General features: G+C 34.9%; 1 protein-coding gene across 4 annotated transcripts in view; it reads right to left on the bottom strand.

Moving 5' to 3' along the window:
• LOC149805639 (uncharacterized) overlaps positions 1 to 15,619 on the bottom strand; it is a 49,688-nt gene extending 34,069 nt beyond the window's left edge. The window contains exons 1-2 of one of the 4 annotated variants that reach the window (XM_089950288.1): positions 15,450 to 15,619; positions 5,497 to 5,888 (exon numbers count right to left, since the gene is read on the bottom strand). In XM_089950288.1, the coding sequence (XP_089806414.1) occupies positions 5,497 to 5,704 (208 nt within the window). In that variant the 5' untranslated portion in view covers positions 5,705 to 5,888; positions 15,450 to 15,619. Of the gene's footprint in view, positions 1 to 5,496; positions 5,889 to 10,000; positions 10,021 to 10,273; positions 10,433 to 15,449 lie in introns of those variants that run through there. The other 3 variants (XM_089950284.1, XM_089950285.1, XM_089950286.1) reach the window with 3 other exon arrangements.
• Between the last annotated feature and the right edge of the window lie 12,086 nt (positions 15,620 to 27,705).

Raw genomic sequence — 27,705 nt, 5'->3', positions numbered from 1 at the left:
ATGTCTTGGATAACGTGTAGAACTGTATATGGTACATATGGTGTAAGTTGATTCCATTCCATACAGATATTGTGCATCAGTCTATTTCAATTACTCGTTTGCCATAACTTTTTATGTTTTAAATGTCTCTTTCCATGAAGTATTATTTATTCCTGAGCTGGTGATGATATTAGCAGATATTTGATTCATCGAGAACATGTTAGTCTGTTTTCAAAAACAGGTAACCAAATTATGTTGTTGCAACATCAATCAGGAACCTGTCCGAAGATCACTTAAAAGTATATTACAAAAAAAAGACAGTTCTGTTCATATTCCTTTTAAGATTTCCAGCAAATTCCTCCACTCTTTGTTTTAGCAACCCGAGGAAAACGTACATTTATTTTCTTGTTAGAAAAATACCTTGTTTAATTGCTTTGCATTAGTTATAATTATTGAATATCAAACATTACAGAAATAAATAATAGCAATAGCTCAATAGCTACCATATTTTAGACGCAGTACCTAAATTTAGAAAATGTAGCAAAAAGTTTAAAACATTAACGAAATTGAACAAGAATAAAAAGGAACAAAGAAGCTATAAAAGTTGTAAAAAGAGAATGAAATAAATCTGTATTTCCACTAATTAGATGAACTTTTCAATAGTTGTAAGATACTAGGGTTAATTGCTAATTCTAATTAAAGTTAAGAAATTGAAAAATTTACTATACCTCCTCTCACAACTGTTTTTGTTTTCTTCAGTTAACCCTCAACAATCATGAAATTATGTTTCAAGCAATTAGGCAATCTATTTATACCCTTTACTTTGTTAGACACGTTGGTGCATGCAACTGTGAATTGATAGACCAGAGTCGGTCGGTTTTATACGTACACGATAATCAACATTAAGAGATAATTTATCAACCATCACCCTCTCCATCACCACAATCAATCCAGTTCATAAGCTCATACAGCTTAGGAATGGCTCAATTTAGTAAACATTATGCAGTTAGCCAATCTAGGAAGCTATACCTATTACGGTTTTCAAATATCAATTGAGCATGACTATCCCATCCATAAACTCAAATTTTTGCTTTCTTGGTGCATATACCTATATCTACACAATTACTTTCCTAATATGAACATTTCCTAAGGTACAAATTAAAATTCGTTTTTCTTATTTCATATGTAGCATTGATCCATACGTTGCAGACTCACGTAACGGACGGCAAGATGGTTATATTCATGCCATGTATTTTATTGTCTTTTTGCTATCTATTTGTAACACTTCAACATAAATAGGAGTGAGGTAAATCTCCGAGGAAACGTACTTGTTTTAGGGCCATAAATATTAGTCCAGCTGTTTCGTGGAAATTTTCCAATGCCATACGAAGATATAAAAAATAGTTCACGGGAGATAAAATATGCCCAAATAAAAGCAACACAAGAAACATGAGGATTACAAGCAAACGAATCTAATGATTCCAATTATTATCGAGAACTTTATCCTTGCTGTTGAATAGTGATATAAGGGGCTAGGCAAGATGTCTGGAATGTTATGCCAAAAGTAATTAATATTTTCTGATATTTGTTACTTAAAATACTAGTACTAAAATCTGCTCTCCCTAAATTTCAGTCATACCATGTACAGTATGCAACAACATTTACCTAGGGTTACCATTTTTGAATGTTCAAAAAAGAGAACACTCTGGAGACCGGGTGTATCTGTATCAAGCAACTTACGCTGTATTAATACCGCATCTAAATGTGTCTGATCAAGAACGAACCGTGCAAAATCCCAGACATTTTTAGATATAAAAAAAAAGAAAACGGCCGACGGAGATTTAATGACGGTAAAGGAAGACATGTCTTGGACTAAGAGGATGTGTGACAAACCTAATTTACCATCGGATCCCGCTTATAGCTCTCCTCCAAATGAAAACTGAGCACTCAGATGCGTGGACTGATCTGGACTGGTGCAATTTGCTAGGAGTAATCACTAGAACAAACAAAATAGACCCTGATCTGCCTGCACATTATGCTATGGCAGATCAGGACCTATGCTGTTTTCAGTGTGACTCTGCTTTTAAGCGAAGGAAAAGAAAAATATACTTGAACTGCAAATTTATTCCGTCTTTCTATATTCGACTGCACAGCTACTGAGCAACAAATACATGTGTCATACTATACATTAAGTTGGTGGGACAGTTCGTATCCTTTTATAATTTTTATTTCTCAAAGTTTGAAACACGAAGCCATCTAGATGTGCTGAGGATAATTAATGTGTATATATTACATATCGCATCTGCATTATTTGGCACTTTATGATTTACACTGTACCATGATCAAAATTTTATAAATGTATAAAAATTATAATCAGGTTATTTAGGCGAAATAGGCGTTAGCCTAGTACCCCACCTAGGCGTTAGCGTAGTACCCCACCTAGGCGGTAGCCTAGTACGCCACGCTTTAAGTGGCGCCAAAATTTGAAGGATCCGATTTTTTTTCCAGGTGTGGAGGTGGGGAAGACCAAAGTCATAGTTCTCCAATGGCGCCAAAAATCCTTGGATCGGCCTTGACTATAAGGAGCTGTACGTGAATAAACGGTTCTAATTTCTGCAGTTTTGGGATTATGTAAATAAAATGTTTATGTTCACTTGAAGTCAAGGTACTAGAGCATAATGCAGTGCAAAGACTAAAGAATGCAATCAGATGTAAGAAGTCATATTAGCAGTATGCAATAATCCCCTCGACCAAGAACTATGTATGTAATTTAAACGCTCAATAAGAAAATATTATATTAAAAATAGAATCTTGTCATCAATCGTAACTCACTAGATTCGTTTCATTCATATTTGCCCTTGATGCATTTTGAGACAACCGTCACTCTACGCTAAATGTTCAAGGTTATGGGGTGCAAACACCTTCAATGACTACAATGCAAAGTCAATTTACTACCTAATAAACTCTAGGTGACGTTCGTTTTGCCCATTTATTACCTTTCTCTCGCTTGGGTGTTGACGCCACGATAATCCCGTATAAGATAGCACATGTTTACTTTAGGAATCTTATCTTTATCTTTGAAGGAAGGTAGAATGTTGGGTCAAAGAAGGCATACAATATTGTATGCAATTGCATACGCTTGCTTTCAAGTATTATACAGCATTCTGTTTGCAGCAACTTTGGAGTACAGTCGTTATGAACATTCGTCTACATCGTTTTTGACGTCCCTGGATCGATCTTAGGATTGTTTACAGAATAATAAATCGTTTTCAGAGGTCCGTGTCAGTTCAAGATTTCGTTTATATTTCTTGATGAAAGATATTAATTAATCACGACCTTATGTAGCTGATAAAGGCGTTGAAAGTTTAAAGGCCCCGTGAGATTCCCCGCCAATATATATTAGGCTGGATGAAATGTCTCAAATACGCCTTTGGAAAATATAATGCTTAACGTCACCAATGTATTTCTGCAAACTTTCCTTCTGGTACACCAGATTAAATCCCTAATTTAGTTCCATATATAATTTGAAGGGTTTTCCATTCTATACCCACCACTGTCTTAACGAATAATAATTGTTATATTTTAAAATGTTCAGGTGATCATAAATATGCTCAGCTTCATACATAAAAGCTGCAGATGAATACACGTTGGATGTATTTTAATAGTTCTGATTCAAGACATTTTTGTTTGCTTCAACCTGTCTATAAATTTAATGTCAATCGATAAACAAAATAACGTTCTTCACAAAGATCTGCAGATGCACGTGGGGCCCCGAGTGGCCGAGTGGTCTAAAGCGTTCTCCGTTCCGGATCACTGCCATCTCACCTCTGTCTGCGTGGGTTCGAGTCTCGGTATGTGAGAAAGCTCGCCAGTAGCTTATCGAGGGTCGGTGGTTCTTTCCGGTTTTTTCCCGGTTTCTTCCTCCACCATTAATACTGGCCGCCATGTATAGCCTATCGTGTGCTGAAAAATGGCGTTAAACCCTACAACAACAACAACAACAGCAGATGCACGTCCATCCCGATGGACACCTGCATATACCGTGTGACGTTACATAGGTAAATGATAGTGACTTAATAACAGCGGAGGAGTACAGTTCTGCTTCCGAGCAAAGAGCATAATTACAAATCCGAGCACTCTTAGGGTACTCTCCCACTGATATGCATCTGTAATATTCTACGGTTTTAAGGTGGTTTCATCCTTTTAAAAATGGTCGCGAATTCACAGAAGATAACCCAAGTTCTTGAAGCCTGTTGTCCGCGTTTGGTGAGTGGTCAGTGGCTAATGTGAAAACAGTAATTGAAGAAGTTGCTCGATACAGAGTGGAATACATTTTTCTATTATTACGGACATTAATTCTTCAGCTGTTTTAAATATATTGAAAGTCATTTGGAACTCAGAAACGTTTGTGCAAGATACTTTGACGTCTGATAAACTAGACTCTGGTTGAAATCACCAAACAGCTCCTCGCCAAATATGTCAAGGGTGACCAGAAACGTTTGAATGATATTGTCACATGTTATAAAATATAAATCTATTTTTTCACACGACTCAAACAAAAAATAATAAAGTTTGGATCAAAGAAAATTAGTCAAGACCAAAATTCACTTGACGTAGTATAACTCTTAAGAGTGTTTGTACGCATTCTTTTTTGAATCAAAAGACAGGGTCGTCCAGGCACCTTTGCCTGAATATACGAGTGACATTGGACATTTTTTATCCCTACATTGTGTTGCCAAAAGTAGCAGGCCACTACCACAAGACCCATCCGCACACGGTTACTCGAGGTATCCATCAGCTTTATAAAAACATACCGATGCAAAAATCTATCGTCGTGCGCACGACATCCAATTTGTACCACATCTTTAAGTTTTCCACTGCACGAATAACATACCAAAAACTGATTATAAACAGTCATTAAATACTTTTATAATCAGATTCAGACATATTGTAAAGGTGCAAGGGGGATTTTGTGGAATCCACTGACGTTCTATTCTGTTCACTTATAAAGGACTTTGTGGTACAGCGCAAGAATATTCAGAACTTTGTTGTACAGCGCACGAATATTCAGAACTTTGTTGTACAGCGCACGAATATTCAGAACTTGTAATACCCATATTCCTTTTTTATGCACTGTCTTTTGAATTCAAACCCATCTGCACAAATACTCATACTAGTTTTGAGTTCGAAGGCAGCATTTCAGCTACTATTGCATTCAAAAAATATCTTTGCCTTAGCTTTAATATCTTGTGTGCTAAGTTGTAAGAAAGGTTGGTTGACGTAATAAACCCTTTCAATAAATTTCATATCTAATTAACAATATTAGTACAGAAGGATTGCTACACAAATTAATAGATAATAATACAGAGCTTTCAGCATCAAGTGTACCTGCTTCCAGGACCTTGAATATTTCCAATGAGCCTGTCAGTGGTATTTGTCTTCCTGACAATGTTCGAAACATGTGGCACATGACAATCAGTTTTGAATTGCATACGAAACAAAATTTATATTACTTACTTTCGTCTTCGAGGTCCGTGTCCCACTCCTGATCACTGTCTACATCAGATGATGTACCAAAGCCCTTCTTCTGCGCACTTCGTACCACTCTTTGAAGTATTTCATCATCTTTCTCATCACCCAGGATTGACTCTTGATCTTTTTCCAGCTTCTTTGTACTCGATCTAGATGATGGACGACTATGAACGGGACTTTTTGAAAAGTTCATTTTCTTAGTGACGAAGACAACTTTTTAATCGCTGAATTTACATTATTCACAAATAATTGGTGTTTTGCTTAATGTGGTACGCCTTCTTAAAACGTACTTAAAATTTCTCACAGTTCCACATTACCGTCTTCCAAAGTTATTTGCTTTGTTCAATCTTCATGGCTTTAAATCAACTGTCGTATCTCTGAAAGTATCAGAAACATATTGAGAGAGAGAGAGAGAGAGAGAGAGAGAGAGAGAGAGAGAGAGAGAGAGAGAGATGTATTCCTTGTGGTTACATCTTTAGAAAGTATTGATGATATGGGCGTTTTTCATAGATGATCAAAATATAGATGTTCGGTGCTATGCCCTATTATGTGCAACATAAATTTTTGTATACTTAGTAAATGAAACAGACAAAAGATACTAAACGAAGTTGGAAAGTCCGTTTGAGAAACGACATCATTGCAAATAGTCGTTAGAGTCTTAAAAGTGCAAACTGTTAAAGGAAATACAGTCTAGATTAAAATAGGTTAGCTATAATAACTGACCTTCTTCACCCCACCCCCGCACACACACACACACACACACACACACACACACACACACACACTTATTCTAGATTCCTATGCCTACAAAGTTTTAAATACTAGAAATTGGATTCTACTCTCTAGAAGTGGAGATAAATAATGCACATGATGTTAAATACGTCTTATTATGCAAGTATTAAGATCATAACTTCACAATTATTTAAATAATAATAACATTATTTGACAAGTTGAAATGAACGCTTTCTATCAATAAGCAAATTTAGTATTATTATGATTGCTAGTCTTGAAATAGATATTTGAAAATCTATTTATCCATCAATGTGAATATTCGCCCATTGTTAACCATTGCTATGAATATTCGCTATTGTTACCCATTAATGTGAATATTCTGTTGTTGCACATTACTATGAATATTCGCCCATTGTTACCCAATACTATGAAAATTCGCATATTGTTACCCATTACTACGAATATTCGCCCATTCAGTAACCCTTTACTAGGAATATTCGCCTATTCAGTTACCCATTGTTATGAATATTCGCCCATTCAGTTACCCATTACTATACAAATTCGCCGATTCAGTTACCATTACTATGAATAGCCCCTTTCAGTTACTTTTACTATGAATATTCGCCCATTCAGTTACCCATTACTATGAATATCTGCCCAATGAATTACATATTCTTATGTCACGTGTTTAGGCTCGAATAAACAGTAACACAAGAAAGAGTGAAAACAACAAGCTTTTAAAAATACAATAATTTATTTTCCTGGAAAAATTCTGTAAAATAACAAACTATGAACTTACCGTTTTATAGAATCAAATCCAAAATAATCCAAGAATAATCCAAGAATAAATTTTTGGGAGTCCTAATAACAAAATATTCTACTGATTTCAAGCTTGAATCCTGACGAAGAATCCAAGATGGAAGACGATGACGTATGTTGCAATCTGTAGAGTTAAAGTCTACAGTTTCTTGTAGAAGCTAGAATTATCACTCCGGTTTCTGATAGCTGAATAAATGTTTATAAAAACAAAACTGCCCTTGTTGAACAATTTTACATGAGCACGCTTATTTTCCAGAAAAATAACAGAATTAATCCTTTTGAATCCAAGTAATTTGAAATAACTCCAAACAGCACAACAAACAACTTCCAATTTAACAGTCCAGCTTCTACTGAGACTAATTTTCCAAAATAGAGGCTATATGGTCTTCAAAAACGTAAACAAGGGGTCACGTGATCATCTTCTCGAAGGTTATAGAAACTACCTACTTGTGACAGGTCACGTACACCCAATGTGACCCTGCCGAAAACCAATCATTTTACTCTAGGAAATAAAAAATAAAACAATTATTTACATCTTAACTACGAAGTCCCATCATGACCTCGACAACAACCAATCATTTTTAAAAAAAGACAGAACTTGTTTACGATGGTTGCTACAAATTTTGAAACAAGGTCAGGATTTAGATCAACACCTGGTGTTTATAAACTAACAGTCAAGGTCAAATTATTTTCTGAAAAAAAGTATCATCTCTAGTGAATAAATTTACATTACAATATTATCTAATGAAAAATATTATTTTTATAAAAAAAAATGACAAACAATTAAATTGAAATAATATATATTAAATAAGATATAATTAAATCAGATATACATAACACTATTCGTGCAAATATTCGCCCATTCAGTTACCCAGTACTATGAATATTTTCCCATTCAGTTACCCATTACTATGAATATTCGCTCCTTCAGTTATCCATTACTATGAATATTCGCCCATTCATTTACGCATTAAGAGAATTAGGTCTCCAGTAGCGAATTCCATATTGATAATCAATACACTGCACCAGCAACAGTGTTATTTCGAACATTTGAAGTGTCAGTGCATGGAATATTTATGGTATGTAATGAAATCTTCATTTTACGGAAACAAATTGGTCTTTTACCTGTGAATTATCCATCACACAGGTAATCTAACAGAGCCCAAAAGCCGTAAAGTATTCGATATAAAATTTACTAATTTGTATTATTTTCTATAGTCCGGTAAAGGAGACACAAAAATTATAATACAATAGATCTGTATCGTGCCCTCGCTGTATATGATGCCTGTTCATGCATAAAAATATTAAATGTAACTTATTAATCTCTCTCTCTCCACTATTCGGTTGGTCTCCTGTATTTAGTATACTTCCCTGGCAAATCAACACTACTGTTTAGCAAACTTCCCTGGCAAGTAAAGTGTCCTATTTGTGTACTTATCTGGTAAGTGAAGTCTCCTGTTTAGTATACTACCCTGGCAAGTACAGTCTCCTGTTTAGTATACTTCACTGGCAAGTACAGTCTCCATTTTAGTATACTTCCCTAGCAAAAAAGTAAAGTGTCATATTTGTATACTTCCCTGGCAAGTGAAGTCTCCTGTTTAATATACTTCCCTGGCAAGTACAGTCTCCTGTTTAGTATACTTCCATGGCAAGTAAAGTGTCCTATTTGTATACTTCCCTGGCAAGTGAAGTCTCCTGTTTAGTATACTTCCCTGGCAAATCAACACTCCTGTTTAGCAAACTTCCCTGGCAAGTAAAGTGCCCTATTTGTATACTTCCCTGGCAAGTACAGTCTCCATTTTAGTATACTTCCCTAGCAAGTAAAGTGTCCTATTTGTATATTACCCTGGCAAGTACAGTCTCCTGTTTAGTATACTTCCCTGGCAAGTACAGTCTCCATTTTAGTATACTTCCCTAGCAAGTAAAGTGTCCTATTTGTATACTTCCCTGGCAAGTACAGTCTCCTGTTTAGTATACTTCCATGGCAAGTAAAGTGTCCTATTTGTATAATTCCCTGCCAAGTAAACTCTCCTGTTTGGTATACTTCACTGGCAAGTAAAGTCTCCTGTTTAGTATACTTCCCTAGCAATTAAAGTCCCCTGTTTAGCATACTTTCCTGGCAAGTAAACTCTTACGTTTCGCATACTTCCCTGGCAAGTAAATCTCCTTATTAGTATACTTCCCTAGCAAGTAAACACTCCTGTTTAGTATACTTACCTGGCAAGTAAAGTCTCCTGTTTAGTATACTTCCCTAGCAAGTAAACACTCCTGTTTAGTATACTGCCCTAGCAAGGAAAGTGTCATATTTCTATACTTTCCTGGCAATTAAACTCATGTTTATTATACTTCCCTAGCAAGTAAAGTGTCACATTTGAATACTTCCCATGCAGGTAAACTCTCCCGTTTAGTATATTGTCCTAGCAAGTAAAGTGTCATATTTGTATACTTCATTGGCAAGTAAAATATCCTGTTTAGTATACTTCCGTGGCAAGCAACACTCATGTTTAGTATACTTCCCTAACATGTAAACGCCCCTGTTTAGTATACTTCCCTGGCAAGTAAAGTCTCCTGTTTAGTATACTTCCCTGGCAAGTGAAGTCTCCTGTTTAGTATACTTCCATGGCAAATCAACACTCCTGTTTAGTATACTTCCCTGGCAAGTAAAGTCTCCTGTTTGTTATATTTCCCTGGTAATTAAAGTATACTGTTTAGTATGTCCTCTCCCTGGCAAGTAAACTGCCCTGTTTAGTATACTTCCTTGGCAAGTACACTCTCCTGTTTTGAATACTTAGGAACATATTTGCAAAGGAAGTAGGACAAATCATTCCAACGTAAAAGTTTTAAAACAAACTGCAAATAATTAGCAACTACCAAGAGCAAGGAAAACAAGGTGAAAATACAGCGGCAGTGGTAATAGTTGATACTTCGTCTGACTTACATCATCCCTGGTACCGGTGTACAGCAAGAAATATCCAATTTAAAACAGGGTCGCTTGTATGTATGTATGTGTGTGTGTGTGTGTGTGTGTGTGTGTGTGTGCGTGTGTGTGAGAGAGAGAGAGAGAGAGAGCAAATATATTAAACATTACATAATGCACGCAGTTGTTTACTAAAATTATGAATTGCTCTTTTGTTCAAGCATGCAGTTGCTTCACTTCGTATATGCACTTTCTTTCTCCAGAAAAAATTAAACACTAATGATATATACATACCTGCGAATCGTGGCACATCTTTAGACTCGTCATAGGTTTTGTATGAGACAGACTTCCGAGTAACAGTTATTGTCTTTGGTCACGTTTGAAATGAAAACGGCTTTGACAAGATATATTCATTTGTAGTTTGCCCCGTTCGCGGATGAATCATCCAAACATTAATCATCCAAACATGTCATCGAGTACATTCCATATCAAACTCGAACTGTGTAGATACTATTATACAATGAGATAGTAATTTCTCTTTACAAATTTTAATACATGGTCAAATTGTGATCTTTACTCCTTTCTACCTCTGCTGAATAGAGGCTAATTATTCAGTAAAATAGTAATGCCATTAATGGCTGTGTATCGAAATTACTTGTCTGGCAAATACATTATTTACCCTAGGTGGCAACATATATTAACAACAAACAAATGAGAATAGACTGTAGAAGTACTGCTGATAGTTTTAATACCTAGCTTTACGAATTGAATTTTTCAGAAAAAAGCCTGCCTTATCGATCATATAATTCAATTGAATGCAAGACGCATGACACTGCTTTTACCTGCGGAGACCATGAGATAGGAAGAGATCGAAGGCATTCGGTTATCTTCCGTATCTGTCGTGCCTTAAACATTTACCCTCCAACTATCTTAAAATTGGAGGTTAGAAAAGGGAAGTTGGTTCGTTGGGGGATTTGAAGAATGATTATTGTGAAATATATGGGCCTGTATGTATCAATGGTGACTGCGTCTGAGGTTTGATCCACTGTCTTGACACATGCAAGTGGTAAGTGGTCACCTAACTCAGGTTGGTGGTTTCATTGCATGTCTGTTTCTTTCGCCCTAGAGGTATCTTACGCTATTATCTGCGTTGTCGAAAATACTGTTACAAAACATAAATTGTTGCACAATCAGCGTTAATAAACCCAAATGATTTGGATAAAATACTCGCTGGTAACCAGTCTGGCACCGCTTCTTAGAAAGTCTAAACTCAAAGCTAAGGCAAGTTTACATTTTAAAAACGGCATTAAACTAACGTGTCAAATGATCACGAATATACTGCAAGACACTAACATGTCAAAAAATTGGGTACATATGTTGAGCTCAAAGAAAGGAATTGTTTATATCCTAAGACAAATCCAACTAAATATAGCAAAATCTCGCTCTATAAAGTTTGTTAGTAGTAACGAGTAGAACTAACATCATTAACCTAGATCTGAAGGCGCATTATGCAATGGCATATCAGGGTCTACATTGCTGGCAGTGGGATCCGATTTATAAGTGAGAACAACTGAATATGAAAGTGCTTACATCCTTTACAAATCTAACATCGTAGTTCAGTTTCAGTACTTATAATGAAATGCCAACGAAAGCGGGACTGCCTTCATATAAAAAGAAATCTTTAAAAAGAAAGAAATATTCGAATTACAATTAACTATTGTTAACTCCTGGAAGAGAAAAACCGCGTGCATATTGTTTGTCCGTTGTCTGATACTCTTGAATGAATATCTTGTGACAAGATTGAACAATAAAAGTAGGAGAGATTAGTTTTATTTATGCCACTCTGTCTGTGTGTGTGTGTGTGTGTGTATGTCTACTAGAAAACTGCCTACCTACCTACCTCCATCCGCCCACAATCCATGTATGTATATATGTCTGTATGCAAGCATGTATGTATGTATGTGTGTATGCATGTGTGTATGCATGAGTGTATGTATGTATGTATGTATGTATGTATGTATGTATGTATGAGATTTTTTTAATTGCATATAGATTTCTTTTTTTCGTTTGATTTGGTTTAGTTGTTTCTTTCTCTTTTTGTTTTGTGTCAACGTAGGGAATTAACTAAGAATTTAGATTTACATGTATATGAATAATGTTTTGCCTATAGCAATTTGTTGTTGTTGCTTGTTTGTTTGTTTTAAAAGAAATGTATACTTTTATCACACATCCTAAGACTTGGTAGTTGGCACATTCTAGGTAGATTTGATTTCATATTCAGATTAATAATTCGGAAATTTTGCTCGTGTTACTTCTTGGCCTGGAATTCGTAAAGCTTTTCGGATAAAAGACCTTCTATTACTGAAGACGCTGTCGGTGAAAAATCATGCTTCCTCTGTAGAGAACACTTGCATTTGAAAATAATTCTACCTCTGTAGAGAAGTCTCGTCTATGGCAGAAGACCTGTCAGTGGAAAATTATGCGTTTTCTATAGAGACCTCTTGCAGAATTTTTGATGGAATACTTAATGGGAGCTGAGCAGCATGAGTCATAAGGTTTATATAACTATCATCCATAGCCTCGTCTTGAAGATTCGAGTAAAATGTCAATTTTACATATCATCCATAGCCTCGTCTTGAAGATTCGAGTAAAATGTCAATTTTATATAACTATCATCCATAGCCTCGTCTTGAAGATTTGAGTAAAATGTCAATTTTACATATCATCCATAGCCTCGTCTTGAAGATTTGAGTAAAATGTCAATTTTACATATCATCCATAGCCTCGTCTTGAAGATTTGAGTAAAATGTCAATTTTATATATCATCCATAGCCTCGTCTTGAAGATTTGAGTAAAATGTCAATTTTATATAACTATCATCCATAGCCTCGTCTTGAAGATTTGAGTAAAATGTCAATTTTACATATCATCCATAGCCTCGTCTTGAAGATTTGAGTAAAATGTCAATTTTATATATCATCCATAGCCTCGTCTTGAAGATTCGAGTAAAATGTCAATTTTACATATCATCCATAGCCTCGTCTTGAAGATTTGAGTAAAATGTCAATTTTATATAACTATCATCCATAGCCTCGTCTTGAAGATTTGAGTAAAATGTCAATTTTACATATCATCCATAGCCTCGTCTTGAAGATTCGAGTAAAATGTCAATTTTATATATCATCCATAGCCTCGTCTTGAAGATTCGAGTAAAATGTCAATTTTACATATCATCCATAGCCTCGTCTTCAAGATTCGAGTAAAATGTCAATTTTACATATCATCCATAGCCTCGTCTTCAAGATTCGAGTAAAATGTCAATAACACGTTCTTTATCGACATAACATGATACAGATGCACATATAACGACACCAAGTTTCACGAATACAGTTTATGTTTACACTATGTTCCCTGCAAACTGTTAACCTATAAGCTTTCTTTAAAACGAAATTCCAAGGTTTGATGGCAGTCAGTGTGATTAAGAAGTTGTGTTAAAACGGTTTAAGTTGATTTGAAAAAATTACACTATCCAGTGTAATAGTTGTTTCAATTCATGAATTAATACAAGGCAGTAACATCTCTCATTTCCATTCATTTGTTATAAATATGTAATATAATAGCATTAGGTTCTCAAAGATATAAAATGGAGAACGCTTAACGATTATGTATAATAGATTCAGAACGTATTCAAATGCAGTTTTATTTCAATCGGTAACTTCAAGGTTTGTCATAATAGAAGGAAATATAAAAAATTCGATATGTCATTATCAAGAATCATTGTCCAAACAAGAAAATGGAGGACCTGTTATTGTATGGGTCTGGCACAAATTCTGAGCATGGATTTTGTATATAAGTGTGTGTGTGTGTGTGTGTGTGTTTTAGACCAAACAGTAATTTAATAACAGTGATCAGTCATATCATATTGATATCATAGAGACTTGAAGTCGTGGTGTAGGTAAAATGGAATAATCTTGTAAACTCCCTAAAACTTAAAAATTAAATAGAAGGGATAGTCAATGTGTGGTGCCATGTGATTTATATTTACGTTTGTCATCCATTAAGGGCCACCATAAAAGAAAGTAAAGTATATAGTCAGTAATCACTCTAATTTTCTTTCAGATATAGTAACTATGGCATATTTTGTTCAGCGTAACAAAGGCATTGTCTTCGGAAATTTTAGAAGATCAATAATGGTAGTTTACTCGAAACGTTAAGACGAAGCTATTGATGATGTTATTTAAAACTGACATTTTACTCGAATGTTCAAGAAAAGGCTATCAGTGATGTTATTGAATACTAACATTCTAGTAGATTATTCAAGACAATGCTATATATGATATATAAAATTGACATTTTACTCGAATCTTCAAGACGAGGCTATGGATGATAGTTATATAAACCTTATGACTCTTGCTGCTCAGCTCCCATTAAGTATTCCATCAAAAATTCTGCAAGAGGTCTCAATAGAAAACGCATAATTTTCCGCTGACAACGTCTTCAGCCATATACGAGAGTTCTCTACAGAGGTAGAATGATTATCAAATGCAAGTGTTCTCTATAGAGGAAGCATGATTTTTCAGCGTCTTTAGTAATAGAAGGTCTTTGATCCGAAAAGCTTTACGAATTCTAGGCCAAGAAGTAACACGAGCAAAATTTCCGAATTTCCGAAAAAAGTCACATGCTGCCTCGCTTGACTCTCAGCATTAAGAGGTTGTTGTTTGGACTGGTCAGCCTGGTGTCAGGATAATGGGACTGGGTGTGACATAATGCCACATGTCTGCGGCATGATGCCCCTGTGCTAGACATCACTATAAACTGCCACACTGCAGACATCGTAGCGATATGACTGAAAAGTTGTTAAAACTATGTTACAAATCCAAATCACACACACACACACACACACCATTATAGCAGACCCTGATAAATTTTCAATTATAACTAAATATATATCTTTTTTCATGCAATTTATTCCAGTTTTCGACGTTACTGTTATTGCATGTATATTATTATTATTATTATTATTATTATTGCAAATGGTATCAACACACCCATTTAACTGAGAACATATCTTTTTAGATAGGCATAATTTTGATAAGTTAATTAAATGGATGGTGAACATCATGTTTAACCAGCAAACGTACGTGAACTATCAAGACGATGGAAAATACACATGAACATGTCAAACACATTCGGTATATTTATTTAGCGAAGTGTATTTAAAACTCAAATACAATATCATTATGTACTTAAAATTGAGAAGTTCGTGGAGATAAAAATGCATTCAAATCTGTACCACATAATACTGACGAGTTGAACATTGATAATTAGGAATGATTATTCTCCTATATACATGTCATAGAAACTGACAAAATACAAATGAAATGTACATATGTAAAACAAATTAGGTATCATTTGCTCAACCTGTGACTGCAATGCTTACATAATTATAAAATACACAAGATTTACTTACCGAAACAAATCGAATTTAAGTTTTCACTACAATCCGACACATTGAATGTGTTACAACCCCTGTAGTTCACAAGATCTTAAAATGAAATGCGTTTTCTTTCAGTCAAAGCCGGGCAAAGCTAACGATAAGCGTCAACAGTGGACTACCTGTTAAAATTGACTACCGCTCATACCTGTTGTAAGCTCCAATGTAATAACCTAAAAAGTGAATTTATTGCTGTAGAAATCACTCTTCAACTTCTCTTGTTCACTCTCGGGTCAGGTAATTAACCAAAACGTCGATAACTTTTCAAAACCTAGCGTAGGTACCCATGTAGTTGCTAACCTAGTTACAACATCTGTCAGTGTTGATCGATATTAACTATAGACAATTGAACATATATATATATATATATATATATATATATATATATATATATATATATATATATATATATATATATATATATATATATATATATAACTTTACATTGTCAGAATCGTTCATTATTCTACGTTACTGAACACTGTACACGCACGTGAACGACACGTTTGAGTAAAAATAGTTTATTGTATTAGGAACTACTTTATAAACAAACCATGTACACTCATATAGCAGACTTTAGGTTTTAGTTTATTACATTTGTGGATGAAGTAAAACAGCTGTTTCGTGTATTTAAAAGTAGAGGTGATAAAGCGAACAATGTGGACGAATTTACTGAGTAACAAAGGAAACTTTCAAAGAAGCAAATGAATAAACGTGATATTCGCAATGTCCACAACAAATGTGAGACACGCATAATTGAAAATATCATTCTGATCATTTAAACAGTTATTAAGGTGAAATGTTCGTAGCATCGTGTTAATGGAATGGTTCAGACTGTGACCAATGCTCTCTTGGGTACATAAAAATAGCATCGAAAATTAATCTGAGGGCAAGGGCCATCTCATATCTATCAGATACATACCATTTTATAAGTGAAAGTACTAAATTCGTGGGGGGAAAATGTAACTGGAGGTTTTCAAAGGAAATGAAGGGCCTCAGAGACAATAAGCGAAGACGACGAAGAATTTGTATTTCCACCTGCTAAATGAATTTCCACATACCAGCTACTTTACAATTTTGCGCGTTGACTTTGTAGATACAATGTTTCGGATTTAGGCTAGCGATAGATGCCATACATTATACAGGTCATAACATAGATAGGGGAGCATGCAAGTGACCAGGCATAAACATGTTTTCTTTAGCTCTTAATAAGAATGGCAAAAAGTATACTTATATTATTACAGCTTGAATTTCCTCAAAACGTACTTTCTTAGTTCTGCAAATCGAGTTATGTCATGGGTTCTAAAGCTTGATTACACATTTCGAAACTGCACTGTAATTTCCACCACATTCCAAGTGCAATAATATCCTAATTACTAACTCAAATGAAATAAACATTATATTACATATCATCTTTTTGATACTTACAATTGAAAGAGTTCATAATTTTCCCATTCCAAACATTCAATGACAGAACAGAAACACATTTGCAGATGAGTCAAGACGCCTCCCTCGCTGCTCAAATCAGATGTGCTTCATGTGGAATTGACATAGACGAATCCAGTCCATAATCACGAAATTTAGTAGAATCGACAAAAATGAAAAAATTAATTCATTCCACACAAAATGGAAAAGTTGTTGCAATGCGCATTTATTCACAATATGACTCTAATTTTCAATTTTAAGTAGACCAAAACGACAATTCCTTTAGAAAGCGATGTAGAGCGCGCGTTCATATTTCTCTGGACGGAGTTGTGTGTGCATTAATATTGTTGATGTGTATCAATGAATCTGCGGTTGTGTATTTATTTAGGAATTCAGCATAAATTCAATTACTTTGTCCCTTGTAGTGTATTTTTTTTATATAATCAAGCCTTAGGTAGAATAAGAAAATGAGTATATAATAAACGGGTTACTGCATTTGTTTTGGAAAATATGAACTCGTTTTGTCGCATGGATACTGCACTCCACAAGGTCGTGCAGTATTCATCCGAGAAAAAAAAAACGAATTCATATTGTCCCATACAACTGCAGTAACATATAACTATATAACACGAACTAAGTCAATAATATAACAATAACAATCGACGCAATTACAAAACAAGTTTGTTTACATCGCATCATTCACGTGAAGATTTTGTTTTGAAAAGCTATTTAAATTTCTCGGTGTGTTGAAGATGCCTGTAGGGGTAGGCTGATAAATCAGTCACGCACCAGTAATGATATTGACTAAAATCGTCAAACAAACAAAAAAAACCCCACAGATTTATGGGATTGATTAGTCGGACTAATGTACGAGAAGAAAAAAATAAATTGTAGGAAGTACTGAAGCACTCAGGTAATGGCATTAGATTTATAATCCCTAATCAGCAACAAAGATTGTTTTGATTGTATCATATGTAATACTAGCTTTCTCTGTTTGACGTATTATATACGCATCTACAATGAAGGCCATTTTTGCCAGTAGTCTTGATTTGCAAAGAATTAACTGCCTTTTAACATCATATATTTTCATTACTATGCAAGGAAGCGGTTGGTCTCAATTTCATCATGATTGCTTTGTCTAAAACGCTCGTATTACCTATCACTACCATCTCACCACTGTTCGCGTGGGTTCCATTCTCCGGCTCTGCCTATATGTGGGAGCTTGCCAGTAGCTTCCCATGGGTTGGTGGTTGTTCACGGGGTTTCACCGAGTTCTACATCGACCAGCTACACTGGCTGTCATGTATGGCATGTCATATGCTGAAAAATGGTGTTAAGCCAACAACAACAACCGAACATGAGCGCAGTTGCTGACTATGATGAAAGGCATACAGTAAATAGTATACGTATGTATGTACATACATACACGTGTGTGATAATTACAGTGGTCTTTTTATTTAGATACGAAATTGTTATTGATAGACAAGTATATAACTTTATTCTGAGATAAGAAAAAGGTAAAACAAATGGACTGTATTGAATAATTGAATCCTGAGAAGGTCAGGGGATTCAGCTGCCAAGATAGATTTACTTTTCAGACAGTGGAATGCTGATCTTATAAATTCGCTATTAACATCGTCATAAAATCTCTCACGTTTGAACTCACATACAAAGAGAAAACAAATCCACAAGAGAAAAAAAATAAAACAATAAAGAATCAAATAATTAATATTCAAAGAAAGAAACAAAACAATACTTGAATTCATAGTAAACAGTTATGCAACAGTTAACATGTTAATACTAGTCGCGAACGCCCTGCAATTTTCGTGATTTTCACACCTATGTGGTAGCTAAGAAAACAATAAGAAGAAAAGCAGCATAAGGCCATCGTCAGTCTTTTGTAGCGACAAAAATAGTTGTTCTATACGTATACTGACGTTGCTGACGTTGGTATCTTGGTGATTGATTAGTTGGGTGATTAATCTACATATTTCCTTTACTTAATTACGTACAAGCCAAGCAGAGAGAGAGAGAGAGAGAGAGAGAGAATCTCATATTTAAATCTTTCTTGCCTTTACATTTGAACCCGACAGTCGTGTACTGCTGAGTATTCCCATTGCTTAAAGAAAATAAATTATATCAGGTAACCACTTTCACTTGGAATGAAATTAGTTTATTCAAGCCAAAATCGGCAGAATTACGAGGCAATTATGTAATTGCTGCCCACTGACAAAGGTTTCAGCACACAAAAGCTGTGAAAATGTTCACAGGAATAATAAAAAAATTGGGTTTTCTTCACCTGCCAAGGCGTGTTACTAGCCAAAGATAATTACTTTTGTGTTTACAAAAGTAATTAAACTTAAACTTCAAAGCACTTAAACTTCAAAGACGAGACAAAAAACCATTAAGTCTAGAGAAGGAAAAGAGACAATGGCTTGTATTTACTACCGTATTTCTTGTTATGATGTATTTCAGAAAGTTAAACAAAAGTTGGGGAAAATCATGGCCAGTATTTATTTTTGTACTGGAACTAATGGATTCAGTCCACTGTTATGTACGAAAGAATGGAAATCTAGAATGTATATGCCGCATATTCCCGGTATAAAAATGTCAACACATTCCTGGCTTACCTACATTTATCTCTAACGCATGTCCTTGTTTTAAGCAATGGAATATGTTACGTTAAAGTAATTTTTTGAAAAATGGGATATATAGATAGATAGATAGATACTAATTCGAATATCTCATTGCGGTGGGAGATGCAAGATGGGCAAATTCAACAGCAATATATTGATTATTGATCTACTTCTGGAACTCATGTACAGGAGGTGGCTTCTGTTAATAGCACGATGACACAATACTAAGGTTGAAAACTTATTTCTGTATAGACTGGCCACCATGTATAACCCATCTTGCAACGAGAAATAGCTTGAAGCCCCAAAAGAACGAAAACAACACTATCAGTTTGCATCATTTAAAGCAGTATCGTAATATCGTAGCTATTGAAAATCGTATCACTACGATAAACGAAGATGTCGTCTGCTAGGATTTTACAGATAAATATATTTACATAACATACACGTGTTAGCACAAAATACAGATAAAAAGGTGTGTAGTTCAAAATTCGGCTACGGCGAAAAATATTTGTGAAAAACAGTGGCGCATTCCTGGATTTGCTGTTCAGATGATACACGTTAATGATATCTGGTGTATGCTTGATGGGCGTACTATGGGTTATAGAATATACAGGTTGGCCTTACTCCAGATGTGCACCTTTCAAAAAAAAAACTTCTACCTCCACTTGCTTATTTTCACTTCCCGGACTTCAGAGGTAAATTGTTTAAAATAGTTCCGATAACGTTTTGTTTAAAATGCATTTTATATATATGGTAATTCATCGATTGTACTCTTAGAAGTTGGTATTGTCTAGTTGGGCAAAACTCATTTTCTCTATTTTAATGGGTAATAAAGATAGCGTGCTTTAGACTAATTCAAGCTGATTTTTTAGCACAAGGGAGCAGACATTTTAGTTAGCAGTGAGCTTAGATCATGTACAATTTCCATAAGTACAATATCCAAAGAAATGTTAGCCACATCACATCAGAGTAGCATAAGGGTATGCCAACATTCTCCCCGCTGTACATGTTACAAATATAAACAACTTCACCTTACATTCGTCACACTCTCAAAAGTATATAATAACTAGTGAGTGACTCCTTATAGCAGAAGTCATGCTAATCATCCTAAGTAACTTCAATGCTAGAGTCAGCACAGATCATCAGATATCTCTACGTGCCATTGGTAAGAATGGCTTTGGCAAATGCAGCAACAAAAGACTCCTTTTGCTCAGGAAATTCACTGAACACGACCTTCTAATTACCAACACAGTCTTTCGGCTTCCAAACTCCAACAAGACGTCATGGATAAACCGACGCTCCAGGTACTGGCATCTTAATGAATACGTCATCATCAGGAGAAGAGTCAGGAGGGATATCCGAGAAACGAATGCCATGAGGAGTGCAGAATGCTGAACGAACTGGCCACAGACCCATAGTCTCGAAGCTCATTGTCCAGCTGCAGCCGTAAGGGAGAAAGGTGTGCATGACATTTAATGCATACATATTGAAATAAGAGAATGTGAAGTAGATATGTGTGGAAGAACCGTGTAGCCAACAAAATACAATTGATATAAACTGTGAGGATTTTGAGGAAAACATGGCATCCTTCAGAGACTCTATGCACTTAAATGCTTCAAAATTTCTTGGTCACATCACACGCAAAATATAAACATAACGATTGGTGTGACGACAACGACTCTGCCACATAGATTACTTTAGGCGTGTTCTGAAGACAGCACTTCAGCATCTATGAATTCAGCCTCCAACAACATCAATAAAACTGTCCAATGCAAACTCAGAGTTGCAAGACTCATGGCTGAGCAATAAACTGACGAGATTAAGTCCAACGCAGAAATGACATGAAGAACCTCTGTGAAGCGTTGAATACAATCTGCGGTCCAAAGTAATCAGGAATATCCCCAGTACTGAGTCTGGACTGCGTCACACTGCTCACTAACAAAAAGACTCTTCACAAATGGGCAGAATACGTTCAGTAACATCCTCAATCAACAGTCATCTATCACGGAAGAGGCAATTTATAGACTGCCCCAACAGGAAATCAACATATCGCTTGCCGATACCCCATGGGTCACTGAAACTGAGAAAGCAATGTACCAGTTGATAAATAGCACAGCACTTAGAGCAGAACCAATGACAACAGAAGTCTACAAGTCGGAGGCTTGCACTAAGCACTGAATCTGCCTGAACGTTTCAAGTGAATGTGGCTTCAATGAACTATACCCCAGGAGAACCAGAATGCATTCATTGTCCACTTGTACAAACTGAAAAGCAACAGAAAATATGTGACAGCCACCAGGGCATCTACTTGCTCTGACACAATACAAGTTTGAGTTCTTCTGAATCGCGTTGAGCAGCACATATACAAATTGATCCTACTTGCTAGTTAGCGTGGATTCAGGAAAGAACTATACTCTACATAAATGGTGTTATCTGCTCATCAGTTGCAAGAGAAATGTTACGAACAGAAGAACTACAATCGTTGCACTACATTCATAGACCTGATAAGAGCCTTTGATACAGTCAGTAGTGGGGGCCTTGGGAAGATCGTGGCAAAGTTTGGTTACCCAGAGAAAGCCATCGTGATCATTTGGCAATTCCGTGATGGCATGCTCATTCGTGTCTTGGGCGACGTAACTATTGCAATGGGATCGATATCAGATACCACACTAACGGCAGCCCCTTCAATATGAGGGGACTACATGCAAATACGAAGTTACGGGAAGTGCTTGATCGTGACCTATTAACTGACGACATTTTCTGGATCCCAAATCTGAGTCTGACATGCAGCATAACATGGACCATTTCTCTTCAGCTCGTGACAATTTCTGTATCAAAATCAATATCAATACGATGCACCAACCTGCACCAGGAAAACCTTATGGAATTATGTATCATCTTTTGAATATATAATATAGTTCTTATTTAAATTGTTTGAGACTATGAAGTTATATTTTAAATCCTCTAATTAAATGGCTAGTATTATAGTAAAAGTACATGTATGTTTCCTCGTAAGGGTTATGTTCATAACAATGACAATGCCGATCCCTAAGGTGATAAGGTGAAATCAGCAACTAAACAAGTCAAGAATGACACGCGAGTATGAATGTGGGTTACGTAAACAATGCGTGTGATTCAAAGTGCAATTGCCCTATTGAGAACCAACAAGCACACTCTAGCATTTGATTGGTTCAATGAGATTTGAAGGTAACAATTGGCCTATTTTATGTATGTTGACGACCAAGTTATTGTGAAAGAAGATAATACGATTCAAATTAATCTAGAAATTAATGTGAATCAGAGATGGATTATTTGAAACTCAAATGGACATTATATTACGACCATACGCACCATTGATTTCAATCTGCAGTTATGCTGGTTTTCGTAAGAGCGATTGAGAGGAAAATAGTAATTTATAGTTACATGTTCATTTGAAATCATTGATTTAAACAGTTGTGTTAATTTCAATGGTGTTATCATGGTGATACATAAGCACTTAGGAAGCTTCGTTCGGAATACCTTCGAATAGTTTCCGGATTAATGAGAAATTGATATTACAATTCGGATTATTTAGAATACATTCTAGGAAATCATACACTGTTGGTTATTTTTAATTGTATCACTTTGATGTTATATTTTATTTAAATAAATTTATATTTTGGAAAACTTGAATGCTTGTTTGGGTTTTATCTAATCTTGTTAAGTTTAAGCCCCTAGACGTAACAACAGAGTAACCCTTTAGGTGGTGGACAGGTTTATTTATCTCGGCAGCATACTGTCATAATGAAACCAACGTCACAATTGCTAAAGCAAGCGTGTCTTTCGGCAGACTATGTTAAACTGTGTGAGAGCGCAGAGGCATCAGTATACAGACAAAACTGAAAGTCTGCAAAGACATCATAATGACAACACTGCTGTACTCATGAGAAACCTGGACGGTGTATAGACGCCTTGTCAAGAAGCTGAACCATTTTCACACGAGGTATGAGGACACTGATGAGGGGAAGATGGCAGGACAGGGTCCAAGACATTGAGGTTCTCAAATTGGCAGGTAGGTAAAAATACAACCCTCTGCTAAGGAAATCACAGATGAGATGTGCAGGACACGTCACAATGACCTCAGAAGATCGACTACCATAGAATATCCGAGCTGAAGAATGGAAAGGGATGTCAGGATGAAGAAACGCTTCAAATGATCTGTCAAATCATCCTTGAAACGCTTCAACATTGACCCTGAGTCTTAAACACTCTTGCAAAGGATCTTGCACAGTCTTACCCATACTGTAGCTACAGGCTTCAGGTATTGAACGGAAGAGAACTGCAGAGCAGTGCAGAAGTGCGACCAGCGTGTATATCTCGGATGCAGTATGTCCTATTTTGATCAAGCAAACCCAAGTGGCATGTTGTGCTACAGACAGTTCAAATCGCAAATTGGCCTGATCAGCTACTCACGTACTCGCATTTAGTGATGTCAATGATGTCTTTGAACTCGAAGGCCAAACGACAACTGGGCATTTGAGTTCAGTCAATACAATATGCATCAACACCTTGTGCATCAACACCTTGGTTTATTTCATCATGCCATTGCAACCAACATCTCCGTTTCAATTTTGCTGCAGTAGTGCTGGTGTAATTATTTTATGTCGCCCTTGAGATATGAACTGTTTAACCATCCGGTTTTTCATAAGAGTGTGTTTTAGTTTCGATGCAGATTAGTTTTCCATATAATTGCACACCCATTCATGCGTACTTCAAGGTTTATATTTAGTCCTTCTTATACCATTCAATACCTTGAATCTACAATTGGGTAAAATCTTCGAAAGCCGCAAAACACATCTCCACGTCCATCCTTCCATTGTTCAGATATTAAAGATTGTGCATTACAGACACCGTAAATCTGGCTGAAGCCAATATACACCGAAAGTGTATGCAAAAATTAGATGCCGCAATAAAGGACGCAATGTATGTTTTAATCATTGATAGCGGGAAAATGTGAACTAAAAATTAATAAGTTTAAAATAATAAGGATTTATTTATATTTCGAAGAACCTCTACAGAGAGTACTATGCAGAAACTGAAGAGCGAAAGCCGGAATTGAACGCAACTTGCAAATGGAACATACAAAGAGAAAACGGAGAGAAACTTAACTGAAACAGACTTGCAAAATTTGATTGGAAACGAATCAAGAAGACATCAATAAAAAATAAAAATTATATTGCTGCTAACGTTTCCATATCACAATCAGATGTTATAATTTACTCTGTGAAGTGCATGCTTAGTGAATTTATTCCGATCGACAGTTCCTTTAGCATGAACAGAAGAATGATCACTCGACTTGCAACGGATTTAGATACATTACTGGATATTTTTTATTCATGCTGGGATTACCTCTATCTGCATTGGGTGTACTTTTGATAACATTCAAACATTAATGAGCCTCTACAAAATATAATAGAAAATGACAAGGATATAAAAGTAATGACTAAATAAAACTCGGAAAAGAAATCATAATATTTATTTTATTGCTGGTGCATTTATATCTCTAACCGTAAATATTGAAGCCCTAATTTGAATTGTTTGTCTATCTTGCAATAAATATTTTCATGGATGATAGGCTAGACAATACTGTTGAAGATTTATGAATAATGAATATTTCCAGTCTGATCGCTTTTAATATTTTTCTTTTATTTCATCTTCAGAAGGATTTTTATTATTGCTGGACGTGTTTTCGCTGGCTAAAATATAATCTGTACTTGACAAATAAATGTCTAAATCATCTTGACTCTCAAGTAAGGCTTAGTGAGGTTTAACCACATTCGGTAGAAGTAATTTATTGAATCACCTACTTTTAAAGGAGTTTCTGATTACGTTCTTTTTCGAAATATAATTCTTTTTCTGTTATTTAATCTGAAGTTTTAATCAGTTTGGTATCTTTCTGTATAGTATTCATATACATGTTCTCTGCTTCAAGTTTTCATTGTTATTCATATTAAATTCTACGGTGATTATATTTATCTAGCTTGTTTCGTTTCGAAACTCAGTTACATATCTAATATCTGACACATAGAACATTTATTGACCCAATTAAATCTCAAAAATTAATTTGCAATGCATGGAAAGAGTATTCTTTGCACTCATGCATTCTGCTTGATGATTTGCTGCTAACCATTATATCACAACAAAATCGTCCATATTTGACCTTTAAGATTTCCTTGTAAAATAAACGGACGGTAACACGTCAAAACTGAAAGTGAAAACACGATTGACAAATCATGTAGAAGGCATTACATACCAGAAAAAAGGGTTAACTGTAAAGATTACTTCACAAAAGCCAAATAATCCACGTAGAGCCGAACTTGTGAAACATTCACACGATTTCAAATACAAAAATGTAGGAAATTTAAATAAGAAAATAAATTAAACGTACCGGGATGAGAAGAATGTTACACATTCACTTAGTCCAACCTTTCGTTAAATAAAATAGAGTAATGACTGCAGCAAATTCAAAATTGGCGGAGCAATAGCTTATTTTGTAACAGTGCTGTATATAAAGAATTATGCACGATACATCCATGAAACAATTGAGAAAAATATCGTTGTATTAAATGAAAACAGAGCCACGACACTAGACTATTTCAGCGGAAGATTGACAGAACAACAGTTGATGGCTCAATACTATCGCTACCCGAGTTATGCACTTGTAATGGGTGTTAGTGTGTATTTTGCTAAATGTTTGTGCTGGTAATAAATAGTTAAGATAAAAATAAGGTAAATACAGTAAATTTATAACGTATCACAAGATACTGGAAGGAGTTAAATGTCTCAAGCAGCATAGTATTGCATATATCCCAAGCATGTTAAACTCGTGAAAACTTAGCAATTAATCGTTCCGAAGCTACGTGTAAATTTTTTAATTGTACATTGAAACGTATTTGTGTTGCTTGATACAAAGGTAAAAGAAGGTGTTAAATTGCAGTTCGAATCAATTTAGATAGGTTTGTGAAATACATTACATCGAAAGCAATGATCGTTATCTCCTTTCACAATAACTTGGTCACCAACATACATAATTGGAACACTACACCATTTTTATGACATACATGAAATGGTCATATTCGTGATTATCTTACTGAGTTAGTACAAAAAGGATTGAACAAGGTATTATAAGTGAATCACTTAGGAAACTAATGACCAGGGGCAATGGATGCAATGAACGACAATAAGGGACAATCTGTAGATAAGATAAAGCAGAGGAAAAGAAACAAAATGTATTTTGTATGTGAAATCGAAAACAATTGAAAATTGAAAATGCAATGATTTTTTTAGATTTATATCCAGTTGAAATTACCTGGAAAGGACGATCATAAAATTAACAGCACCAAGTTGAATCATTTATAACAACAGAACACGTGTAGTCGTAAACATAAATACATTATGTTAGCAGACTGTCATATAATTTGGCCGTGCTCCTCAGTTATGATACGTATTGTTGATAACTCGTCTCTGTGGTCAAAGAGATATTTTAATTCGACGTGGCATTATTTAAAAGTTGATTTTGAAAAAGCTCCTGACTCTGTATCGTGGAGATTCATACAGTAAGTGACTTGTTTTTATTATGAATAAGAGAAATATATATATATATATATATATATATATATATATATATATATATATATATATATATATATATATATATATATATATATTGCATATACATATATATATATTGCATATACATATATATGCATAGATACACACACACACACACACACACACATATATATATATATATATATATATATATATATATATATATATATATATATATATATATATATATATATATATGTGTGTGTGTGTATATATATACATACATACATATATATATACATACATACATATATATTACATATACATATATATACATAGATATACACATATATACATATAGATATATATTTATACATATACATAGATATACACACACACACACACACACATATATATATATATATATATATATATATATATATATATATATATATATATATATATATATATATATATATATATATATACATACATACATATACATACATATATATACATATATATATATACATACATATATATACATACATATATATATATATATATATATATATATATAT

Source organism: Sinohyriopsis cumingii, chromosome 2 (genome assembly GCF_028554795.1).
Source record: "Sinohyriopsis cumingii isolate HCF-2022 chromosome 2, ASM2855479v2, whole genome shotgun sequence".
NCBI lineage: Eukaryota > Metazoa > Mollusca > Bivalvia > Unionida > Unionidae > Sinohyriopsis > Sinohyriopsis cumingii.
Note: the sequence above shows the minus strand (reverse complement) of the source record. Positions and strands in the feature narration are given on the sequence as shown.